The sequence below is a fragment of the Hyperolius riggenbachi genome, chromosome 9 (genome assembly GCF_040937935.1).
Source record: "Hyperolius riggenbachi isolate aHypRig1 chromosome 9, aHypRig1.pri, whole genome shotgun sequence".
In the NCBI taxonomy this organism is placed as follows: domain Eukaryota; kingdom Metazoa; phylum Chordata; class Amphibia; order Anura; family Hyperoliidae; genus Hyperolius; species Hyperolius riggenbachi.
The window spans coordinates 169,270,280-169,283,213 of NC_090654.1; the positions used below are offsets into that span (position 1 = coordinate 169,270,280).

General features: G+C 40.0%; 1 protein-coding gene across 4 annotated transcripts in view; it reads left to right on the forward strand.

Moving 5' to 3' along the window:
* CACNA2D3 (calcium voltage-gated channel auxiliary subunit alpha2delta 3) overlaps nucleotides 1-12,934 on the forward strand; it is a 1,137,695-nt gene that overhangs the window by 474,963 nt on the left and 649,798 nt on the right. For all 4 annotated transcript variants that reach the window (XM_068253668.1, XM_068253670.1, XM_068253669.1 and 1 more), the window contains one exon: nucleotides 5,011-5,094. In XM_068253668.1, the coding sequence (XP_068109769.1) occupies nucleotides 5,011-5,094 (84 nt within the window). The remainder of the gene's footprint in view (nucleotides 1-5,010; nucleotides 5,095-12,934) is intronic.

Here is a 12,934-nt window from a genome sequence, read left to right on the forward strand (position 1 = left end):
AAACTACCAAAACGTGCTGGAAGGCTGACTAACTGAACACAGGAAATAAACAGTTCGTGTACGTATATATCAGCGAACACTGATGTATCAACGTAACACGAATACAAGGAAAATAACAAAATGCGCAAGTATGCGTATATATTGGCGATGAACCAATATATGACACAAGACAAGCAAGTAACAACTTCTAGAACAAGAGCAGAACTAGGAGGACTCGCTGACCCCTTCGCAGGAGTCAGCGCAGTCCACACGGACCAGGAACGAGGTGGGGCACGAGCAGAGTAACAGACAGAATCTGAGACTATGGTAGCCCATGAGGCATTGCAGGAAGCAGTTCTTTATACTGAGGTCATCCAATGGGAGCAGACCTGCAGATTCCCACACAAGTGAATGGTAATTAATTACAGGCTGATAGCAGGAAAAGGCAGACAATGATATGCAGCCTGCAGGAAAGGGATTGCCCCTCCATTGCAGCAGACAATGTTTGTTTACACAAAAGCATATTAAACTGTCATTAACTTCAGAGCGACTGCAAATGGAATCAGCAACTAGTTTAAGTGCAAACCAAACTATGCAAGCAAATGCATGTAATGACATTAGAACTGCTTGGTTTGCAATACCACTGCAGTCAGCAGTAAACGCTGCAGAAGCGATCATAACAGGGAGTGAGCATGTTCATGCGCACAGCGGCAGCAGCACTGTTTGACTTATAAAATCGTTCTGGAGCCGATAAGAGGCTCTAGCAGGACGTTTTTATAAGTCTGGTTGTCATAAAGTGCTTAAACTATAACAACACTGTATGCTTGTATTAGGGGTCACACTTGCACGCCAGCACATAAAGTATTTTTAGGAGAGCAATTCAAACATCCTAGAGCCAATATAAGGTGAACGGAGTAGCCTTAAAATTAAGTTAGTCTAGAAGCAACACTGAAACTAAGTAAAGTTATCCCTCTAGTTCCTTTTCTTTATTAGCTGAGAAAATGGGTTAAAGTAGAGTAGAGATGATTGGAAATCTCTAGAGTTGCATTAATAAATAAGCCACTGCCAGCTTGTAATTATTAGAGCCCAAGTTATGTAGCAAGAGCCATCATTTCATATTACATTATTCTATATTGATTCTGGTGGGAATCTCCCTGCTGATGACATATGTTGCTAATTTTTTTCGTCAGCAGACAATCTCAAACCACGTTTTAACCAAAACCATTCGTAAACAAGAAAGCATGAATTTCTGGGAAGAAACGCAGCAGCAGAATATAATACAGTGCAGCCACTTAACATCTCGAAATTAATCAATAGAAGAGCCCATTGCCAAATGTCAAATACATTTTAATACACTAGGATGGAAAACTCGCTTGGCATAGATCCATTTGCCAAATTTTGTAAGGAATATACTGAAAATAGTGTACTTAAAGAGGAACTCCAGTGAAAATAATGTAATTAAAAAAGTGCTTCATTTTTACAATAATTATGTATAAATGATTTAGTCAGTGTTTGCTCATTGTAAAATCTTTCCTCTCCCCGATTTACATTCTGACATTTATTACATGGTGACATTTTTACTGTGGGCAGGTTATGTAGCTGCTGCTAGCTGTTTTGGCTGTTAGAGACAGCTGTAAACCGCTAATTCCTGTCTGTGAACCTTGTTATATTGTAACAAACTGCCAAAAGTACTGCGGTCCCAGAGCTTCTTGTAGGAGGGGTTTCAGCACAAAATCAGATATCTGGATATCCGGATCCGGATCAATTCAGATTTTAAAAAGTACTATCCGAGCATCTGGTGGTATATAATTTAATGTATATAGTTTAGAGAGATCTGAGGAAACCTGTTTTCCCAGGTATTTTATATGCTGAAATTGCCATTTGAAAGTAAAGGCAGCCAGTAGTTTTCTTAACATCTGCCCAGAAAGGTTAATATTCAGAATCTCCATTTTGGCGGTGTTTATTTTAAAATTACTTAAATCTCCAATTGTTCTAATCTCGCCAAGCACATTTGGAAGTGAAATTAATGGGGAAGTAATAAACAATAATACATTGTCTGCATATAGGGATATCTTATAGTTACCAGACCGGATCCTAAGCCCAGAGATTGAGGAGTTCTGCCTAGTCGCATTTGCAAAATGCTCCATAGTTAAGATATAAAGTATGGGAACAGAGGACATCCCTGTCTGGTGCCATTATGGACCTCGAAGGCATCCGCCAGGAGACCATTCACCCTCACTCTAGCTGTAGGGGAAGAGTATAAGGACATTATTTTCTGTAACATGCCTGGGCCCAATTCCATATGTTGGAAGGTGAGTTCCAGAAAGGCCCAACGTACCTTGTTGAATGCCTTTTCGGCATCCACAGACACCAGACAACTAGGCATACACTCTCGTTGGGCATACTCTATCAGGGTGGTGACCTTAAGTACATTATCCCGTAGTTCCCTTTGGCTCACAAATCCGGTCTGGTCACCATGGACCACTTCAGGAATCAATGATCGCAACATGTTCGCAATCAACTTCGCGAAGAATTTTATGTCCAGATTAATTAACGATATTGGTCTATATCCGGGGCACTCCATAAGATCCTTACCGGGTTTGGGTAACACAGTTATATAGGCCTGTAAAGCCTGTGATGGAAACCTTTCAGTGGCCGAAACAGCATTAAATGCCTCCAGTAACAGGGAGACCAAGTCTCCCTTAAAGGTCTTATAAAATGGGGCTGTATAGCCGTCTGGTCCTGGGCTCTTGCCGTTCTCAGAAGCACATATAATCAAAGTCAATTCCTCTTCAGAGAAATCCCATTCCAATGTATCTAAAATCTCAGGGGAGACTTAGGGTAATTTAGTAGCTTTCAAATATGTGGAGATCTTATCTTTCAGTTCTGACATAGGAAGATCATGATATTTACTTTTAACATACAAGTTGCCATAATATTCCATAAAGGTGTTTGCTATCTCTTTTGACTTGTTTTATTCCGCGCCCCGTGTGCGAGAAACAACCCCACTTTAATGTTTCCCACCTTACTAATGGTGTAGTAGGATCTCCTGTATGAGTACATTTAAAATCAGCTATTGCTCGCTGTATTTCTGCCTTGCAAATTGGGTCATCTAAGAGGGCGCTATTCAAACGCCATGAGAAATCTGTTTTATTTTGCTCATTAATAATTAAAGAGCAAATCACCGGAGAGTGGTCTGACCATAGCATCTGCCCTATCTTACAGTGGAATTGAAAGTCCAACAGATGATGTGATACGAGCATATAGTCTATTCTACTGTGCATGTTATGTAAAGGAGAAAAAAAAAGTGTAATCTCTAATGCCTGGATTTAGTGCCCTCAACCCATCAACTAGCTGTGGATCTCTCAATCAATGCTTAATTTTGCGCAAAATATTATGAGGTGTTGTTGAACGGCCAGAAGATGGGTCCCAAGTTGGTTTCAAAGTAAGATTCAAGTCTGAGCCTATTACTACGTCTCCTTCCATAAAATTACGTAGCTCGGATAGATATCCTAATAATTTTTTACCTTGATGTTTATTAGGAGAGTATATACCTGCAATTGTAATAAATGTATTTAATTAATGCTTAATTTTGACAAATATATCTCCCAGTATTGTCTACTTTTTTTATCTATAAACTCAAACTTAAAAGATTTAGAGAAACTTATTGAGACTCCTCTTGATTTTCCATCTGGGTTAGTACAGTAAATGATTAGTACATGATTAGAATGGAAACACGCTGTTTATGTGCATTATATAAGATCTGGGACCTCTTCCTTGGCTCATTGAACCCCTTTACATTGAATGTCATGACAACTACTTTACCCATTTCTCCAGTCCATTCGGGCGAGCATTAATACCTGTGTATGAATTATATAGATGCAAGTACATGTAGTAGGCCTTTGGTGGGTTAAGGGTATAATTCTGCCTATCACGTAGTAATTAACAGAAGGGGGTTTAGCGAACTGTGGAGTAATGTGATAGTCTATAGTGACTGTGTAATAAGAATTGATTGGAATAGTGTGACCTCACATGGTGTTTGTCTATAAAAAAATTGAAATCTCAATGGGAGTGCTGTCGGTGGTGTATCGGGGGGGGGGGTCTTATGGACTTTTGCGCTCTAAAACACGATCACCTAAGTGGTCTTTTGACCACCTTCGTGAATATTGATGTTGTGCTGCAGGAGGGCAGCATCCCTAGGAGGGAGGCTGTTTCTCTTAAGGGGGTGGGTTCTGGCGGATTGGCCCATGGAGTTCAACGTGTGGTCACTGTGGCAGAGCCTACCATCTGTTTAGTGTTTAGTGTTTCTTGTCTTTTTTTCTATGGCTGCTTTTTTTGTTTTCTTTCTTTTAGAAAGCTCCATAACATAGTCGATCATTTTAGTTGGTTTAGTTACTTAAAGAGACTCTGTAACAAAATTTTCAGCCTTATTTCTTCTATCCTATAAGTTCCTATAGAAGTTCTAATGTGGTCTGTCTTACTGCAGCCTTTTCTAGTTGCACAGTCACTGTAATATTTCTGTTATATAATCTAATCTTCTTTCCTTTGCCGGCTTTGTCGGCTCAGGCAAGAAAGTGCTGCTCTACTGTGATAGGGAGAAGCTATGCACACCCCGTTCACGCCCCCTGCAGGCTCTGTATGCTGCGTGTATGACTCACAGACAGAGCTTCTCTGAGCCTGTCACATGCTGGTTAGCAGCCATGTCTTTTGTTTGTAAACACTGCCTAAAACTGGCAATTACTACCCAGGATCAAAGCAGGGAGTGGCAGAAACAGCAAAGAGGGCCCCCGGAGAACATAATGAATAGAATGGTATGCTTTTTATTGTAAGAATCTTAAAGTACAGATTGTCTTTAACTCCCTTTTAGTGAAATGCATGTAAAAAAAGAGGCCCGTAATTTTTTTATTTTTTTTTTGTAACTCAACATAGTGTACACAGTATTGTGCAGTCTTAATTCCAATCACATGTTAAATTGCTAATCCATGCACCATGTTTTAACATCAATCATTTTTTTGACTCAATCTCCAACAGTATGAAGAAGGAAAGAAACGAAGGAAACCTAATTATAGCAGCGTTGATCTTTCAGAAGTGGAGTGGGAGGACCGGGATGATGTGGTAAGATTCACTATTAGTGCTTTAAGTTCATACTTTTATAGTTAAAGTGAACCTGAACTCAGTCAGAACTTCTTCTCTGCTCTAAAAGATACACAACCGCATAATAGCCTATAAAGAAAAACATTTCTTTGTTACAGCTGATCCAAATCCTGCTATAGATCTGCAGTGTGTCTACTTCCTGCTTTCATGGAAGCAGACATAGGGTTAACATCTTAGAGATTACAAATTATCTGCTCTGCTGAAGCAGCCAGCTGACACAACTGAGAGATCAAATTACAGTTGTGATTATTTACAAACGACAGGGAATTAGAAAGGCTAATTTTTCAAAATAAATACCAGGTGCATTTCTCTATGCTTTCCTTCTATCCTGTGCAAGAGTTCAGGGTCACTTTAAATGCATTTATAGACTATTAACCAGTTCTACAGCAAAGAGGTTTTTTTTTCATTTTGTTTTATTTTACTTCATCAGAAAATATGTAGTGTCACAATGAATATTTCATCATTTTTGGGAAGTTTTACTGATGAGCTTGAATTTCAGAAGATTTTATTTTTTTGCTTTGTAAATAATTATAAATGGCCTCAATTCACTAAGGTTAACTCCTGTCTTTAATAACTCTTCTGAGATGTTTTACAGTTATCACCATGGTGATATAATTGTGATAACTGTAAAACAGCTCTGAAGAGTTATTAAAGACAGGAGTTAACCTTAGTGAATTGAGGCCAAAGTCAGTTGACTTTTGATTTTGAAATGTTATACTGGGGGTCAACCTGGATTTTCCCCACAGGAGCCTATAGGCACAGATGTCCTGGCTGGCGACTGGCACTCTAGACCTTGCCCTCCATGAACCTACAAGTGTAATGGCTGGCCCAGCTGTCACTTCTCCCTTAGTTCAATTGCCTGTCAGGTGTCCCCAAGTATTGGTAGCTAGAGGTGCCCCAGACTGAAGGGAGAACTGGTCAGTGGAATGCCGAGACCCTGTTGAGTAACCTCTCATTTACACTCTGCTCAAGACTTCTCATAGGTGGGGTGGGAAGGAGGCATTTGGAGAGGTGTGAAACAGAGAGCCACCTTTCCATCTCCAGGTGCCTGTAGATGTTTTAAAGGAAGGAAGACATCCACAAGAACCCTGAGAGAAAAAGAAAAGATGCTCACCTGAGTTTTTATCAGGAAAGCAAAGAGGTGAATGTAGTCAACTTGTAGTAGGGAAAACACTGCAGACCTTATCTTGCCTCTATTACTTAACTGTTTACTGTAAAATTGCCCATACACAAATTACAGTAGAATTCCTTTATAGTAAACTGCAAGCGAAGAGGAAAAGTATTTTACTATATCAGAAGTTTGCTATATCAGAATTGATCATACATGGGAGTTGATTCATAATGCATTACTGCTTTCGGTAATGCAGAAAAAAGCTGACTTTACCGAGCACTTCAATTCATAAAGGCTGTTACTGCATGAAAAGCTGAAATTACCAAGCAGTGAGGTAAATTACCAACTTGTGCGGTAAATACCTCAACACATGTCAGCAAATGTCAATTCATAAAGCCTCCAACATGCAGTAAAGCCACGAAAGTATACTAAAGTGTAGAGAAACCGAGAGCCCAATATAGTGTAGTATGTTAAGCATAAATGAATTAAAGGTTATCGTGAGAAAATTATACTCACAAACATGGGTTACCACACAGGCAACCACTGTATAGGCAGGTGAGGAGATTAGACCTGTCCTCACTCAGGGATAAGAAGTCGCTCTCTGTAGATGCGAAAGGGGGTAGATCACCCCTCCACCAGGGGTGGACACAGTATAGCAGTAGGAGAACAGAGGCGCCAGCAGGATAAAAGTGGATAAAAACTTTAAAATTTGCTGGGAGGAAGTGGTGGACTTACCTCCATAAAGCAAACACGAAAGACTGTCTGAATAGTAGTCACATTTATTAATTAGTACCCCAAAACAGTGCAACGCGTTTCGCAGGCCCAGCCTGCTTCATCAGGCAATCTGTCTTGTTTTTATCCACTTTTATCCTGCTGGCGCCTCTGTTCTCCCACTGCTATACGAAAGTATACTGTCTGCTTTGAAATGGTGAAAAGAGTGCGGAGTCTGTGTGAGGGGACTGTGCTGGGAGCCGTGACTCACAAACAGAAGCAGTGAGAGCTGTGACTGATAGGAGCAAGGAGCAAGTACAAACAGCCCCTAATCTTCTGCAAGTCTGGATGATGGAATCTAATAGGAGTCACAGCCTTCACAGGCGGGACAAGCTTTTAAACCCCCTAAGCAGCAGCAGAGTGAGATTGGAACACACCAGGCTTCCCCTGAATAACTTAGCCTGTTTGGCTGTTTAACCTCTTGGGTTCCTGTTTGAAAATGTGTAGGAGCTAGTGGGGAAAATCACCTAAGTATGGTGGCATGTGTAAAGTTTCTTGGCAGCTAATCTAAGCTGTGGCACTTAAAGATAATGTTAAGAAAGACTAATAGACAGATTCGGAGCAAATTCAGAGCAAACAGAAGCAATATAACAAAACATGTAGATCTAAAGGGATGTCTGGGATGCCTTTTACTATTGTAATGCCCTCACTGCATGGAACAGTTAGTAACAATGCGGAGACACTCCACTCTTTTCTGCTGTTGCAAACAGGTTTTTGTCAATGGACTTAGGTAATTTACTGAACTTCTACCGACCCAATTGTATACTTATACAGACGCATTTGCTGGGACCTGAGGACCGAGTTTACTATATCCAGAGGTTTACTATATCAGAGTTTAGTATAAGGAGATTCTACTGTAATTTGTTTTCTTGCAAATTTTCACCCAATTGCAAAAATACAATATATTTTCACAAAATGTTTTTGGGGAATCAAAAATGCCATTTTTGATGGAAAAATGACTTTGGTGTAAATTTGCGAGCAACACTTGATTTTTACACTTTTTTCAGTGGAGTACCTGGCCATAACTGATCCTTTGCACAGCCTTGTATTAGAATACAAGTGGAATCTGGCTAATATTTCACACCTAATTTTCTTGTTTGTGTACAAAGCTTTTACATATGTAAATGCAACAAGTTTTCTCAAATTCATTGGAACATAATTTAAACATCTAATTTGAATTTCTTATATTCTTTGCCTATGTAGTTACTGCAGTGTTTCTCAGCTCCACTCTAGAAATACCCCCAGTGGCTTATGTCATTTCAGGATCTCCTTCAGCTTGCACATGTGATGAAGTCAGTATTGCAGGCTCAGAAATGACAACAACTGTTACATTTCAAATTCTTAAAACAAGACTTGCAGGGGGGCTACTTGATGCACAGATCTGATGAGCACTGGGCTACTAGAATCAATTCAAGTTCATTCAGTGTGCAAGAAGTTAAGATGATCCCCTTATAGTCAACACTAGGTGATAGGCAAAAAAAATAACCATTAAACACTCTTATCACTTCCTTCTTATTTCATTTTATTTTTTATTGTCATGATTATTCTTATCGTCTTAAAGATAGCATTTTGTAAAGAGACTATGCAGCATACAGATGTGGAAAATGGGATTGAAAATACTTAGAAAAGGCTTTTGTTATTACATGGCATTGAATGCATTAGCATGCCACTAGTGCTAGATCACTTTGGCCATGGATGAATCTCCCCTTTAATCTTTTCAGTTTGTCATGATTAAAATTCCTGTTTTAATTCCTAACAAATGTTCATTTAGAGAAACACTTAAGAATAGGATAAGTGGCACCAAACCAGGGTTACATGTAGGTCTTCACTAGAGACAATTTAAAACTTCAGTCGTCAGAGGAGAAGAAGATTTTCCAGTGTGTTTCAGTTTACAGCGTCTGTTAAAATAGGACAGATTAACATACATTTCTATTTTTACCAATATACATGATAGTTTGCTCTTAAATATATGACATCTACAGGCTTGCTTTACAAAACTGCAGCAGTATCTAGGATAATGTGCAAAACACTACAGGACAGGACATATCTCAATGTGCTGAATCTCTTTTAGTGTCTCCTGGAGCAAGATAGACTGCTGGGGTTAGGTAAGGGAAAGGGACAACATTTAAAGGTAATTTAAGGTCTGGGTTAGTGTAAGAGAGTGCAATTAGGCTGTAATGCTGGGGATACACGGCACGTTTCTGTACCGTGTATCGACCAGCTGATCTGGCCAGCTGATAATATTCAGCTGGCCCGATCAAGCCGCTCGACCCCCGCCCGCTCGATCCCCGCCGGCGGACAATGGCAGGGGATCGGCCGCTGATAAGGAAGCGCCAGCGGGGACAAGCGGTAATCGATCCGCGTGCACGCGCGGAGTAGTGGGGACGTGGCTGGGGTCGATCTGGCGGCTAATCGGCCGCCGGATCGACCCGTGTATTCCCAGCATAAGATAGGGTTAGATCTATTTGGGGGATTGTATGCTAAGCTTTGCCTTAACACTGAGAGCTCTCCTTCAGAAACCACAATGTCATGCTCAGTTCTGAGACATGAAATAATTGTAGTCATTAACCATGTTTCTTCTTTTATCCTGGACCACTGTGACTGACCAATGGTGACTGATTGTCAGTACTGTCAATGTATGTGAGCATTGTTACAACAAATCAAAACAAACATAAAAAACACAAACATGTTATATTTTTTTAATCTAAAGAGAATATGAAGTGAATATTGCTAGCATTATTTTTTTCTTTTAAAAGAATGTAATTTACTGGCAGTCTTCGTAATCTACTGTTTTCATTTGTGAGTTATATATTTGGATGAAGCATGCAGCCAGTGGAGTCAGAACACCCGATCTTCATACTCACACTGGGCCAGTGACTTGGAAAGCATTACAATCAAAGGATCAGGAAAACAGCTAGTGCTTGTCTTAAAATGTGCCTTTCATACTTATCCTCAGCATATTCATGCTCCCGGGTATGTGTATGCCCATGATCTTATAGTTGTGTGGGTGATAGTGCATGCATCTTCTCTTATCACATAAGCATGAATATGCACATTCACAAGAACGTATGCATAATTTGGCACATGTCTGTAGATGGGATCATTAATGATTCCCCCTCCTGGCAGCATTCAGTGTTATTAGTTCACACAATTCCAATCCTACTACTTGGACATTCAGTCATTCACCTTGGTTTGACTACTCCTGATCTCGTGCTCAATTTACTAACTAAGCTTCTTTTACTATTTCTGATTTGTGATCCTGTTCTCGCATTGCCTGCCTGACTACTTTCTAAATCTCCTACATATATGCAACTTTTACCTGACTTTGTTTAACTTTCTGTGTGCCTTGACATTATTCTAGTCTTATTGTCCAAACCTGACCACTGTCTGTCCTGATTAGTAGTACTGACCTGCCTTCAGCTCAAGTCTGCTATCCACCATCTCAGTTTCTTATCTGATATCTCTGATCATGCACCAGCTGAGTTGTACTATCTGAAATGAAATAGATCTCTTGTTGCAGAGGTCTTTGTTCCATCTGAGTGTGGTGAGCCTTGGGGCCATTACTTGGGGAGTCCTCAGCAGCATAGACTCCCATAGCCACTAGAGTTACCAGACAATAATCCCTTGCACTGTTCTCGGGTAAATACCAGAGGGTTAAAGGGCCCCATACACTCAGCCAATTGGCAGCTGATCGATCGCAAATCGATTGCCCGATCAATCGATTTGCGGCCAATTTCAATCAATCGATCGATCTGACATGCTGGAAAATCTAGGTCGATCTGTTGAGATTGCTTATTAATTTGCATTGGATCTAATGGAAATCTGATGGCAAAAAAATCCCATCAGATCGATTTTCAATAGATTTCATACTGAAATCTATTGGAAATCTGTTCCTAGTAAAAAATTTTCCTAAACACATGAGATAGATCAGAAAATCTATCTGATGATCTATCTGCTGCTAATCTAGCGAGTGTATGGCCACCTAAGCCTGTATCTCCTGCTGACAACTCCCCTCACAGAGCCTGAATTCTGGATATCTCAGGTAAATAAATCACGTTATATCATTCTTCTTCTCTGAGGTAGGAGTACATACATTTACCTTTTCTTTGTAAAGTCCTATACTTTAAGCAGTCAGCACCAAATCAGTTCAAATTTGCCCACCATATGTCTGGTACTTTCCCCAAATTCTTTCTGGACAAAACAACAACATGGGCTAGCACCAGTTACTTAAATAATACGCTTATCCAAAACGGTATATAAATCATTACAAATGTGTGCAGCAGAATGGGATCCCAAAATCATCATGCACAACCAAACAAAGAGGCATCCCAATAATGTACCACACCACATAAAGTATTGTAAATATAGAAATAAGCTTTATTGTTACAAATAGTAGCAAAAAATAAAAACAATTAAAACCAGTACTGTACAGGATGTACACAATATAAAATGGTAATAGCAAATGACACAAATAATCCCAAACACTCCCTCATCCCAGAATAATGTAGCGGGGTAAGTATTGTATAGGGAGAGCAAAATGCCGTTGCTAGTGATAAAGGATGCACCTATATATGCATATACATGTACGCATATACACACATACACACATATAATGCAAAATGAGTGCATTATGTGCAACAGTGCAACAGTGCAACAGTGTGAACAGGTTGGATCCAATAACCACCAAAGAAAGAATGCGTGTGAAGGGAGGCCCCGCAGGCCCTACCAGATGAAATTCCAAGAGTGAAAGTGTCAAGAGAGAAGCTCACCGAATACAGCAAGAGGGAGAGGAAGAGCAGTGTCCCCTGGACGAAATGTTAGCGATTCGAGTCCATTTTTGCTAAGACTCCCTTTTTCCACTCTGCACATATTAAACATATTTAGCGGCTTTTTCACATTCAAATATACTGATGTTTATTTGTAGTGGTAAATCAAGATTTTAGTGGCATTTTGGATGCATATATCATAAGGTTTATTATTATGTTTACTCAAATGGACAGTGACAGAAAAGCTCGGTAACTTTTTTTTTTTTTTACTTTTCTTAGGCTCATATGCAATTAACTTTTTCTCCTGAGTTTTTTTCTAGGAGATAATTTTAAAACCTATTTTTAAAGTAACTGTTCAGTCTGCAATTGAAAAAATACCAAAACGTAGCTGAAAACGTACTATCAAAATTATTTGAGTATTTTCTTGCTTGCTGGTGATTTAAAAAGCATTTTATTGACAAGCTGTGAAAATATCACCTAGGAGCAGACCCAGGAGAAAAAGTTAATTGCATATGGTCCCTAGACTTTTAGGCTGCTTTCACAGTGGGACGTTACAGACGCACACTAGAGCAGCCTGTAACGCAGCCCAACTCCCAGTAATGAAAAATCAATGGGCTGTTCACAGTGCCCACGTTGCGTTACAGTGTAACGCTGGACGTTCAAATAAAGTGCAGCATGCTGTGCGTTATATGTGGTTTTAGCTGCGTTAGACTGTTTGCACATGCTCAGTAAGGGGAGAGTCCACTATTGCTCCTAGCCACATGGCTAATTAATATTCACTGCACTGTAGTGTTGTCCATATCATGAACGATTCGGATCTTTGTGGATCTTTTTTGTGAGTCGAATCATCCGGATCATCACAATGAAGGATTCGGTTCACAGTGGATGTCTGGAAGAAACAGGAACTGCAGCTTCTGTGCACAAGCACAATCTTCCTGCTGCATCTCTCCCTTTCCCATTAGCACCGTCAATTTGCCTTCATTCTCCTGCACCTCTCACTATGCTGCACCCCTGCTTCCTGCTTTCCTAGTAAAATGATTCAAAGATTCGGTTCAAAGATCCGGATCTTTTCAATGATCCGATTTGAATCATCCGAATCATTGAAAAGATCCGGACTTCCCAGGATAGCACCAAGAGTCTCATAACGCAGCTC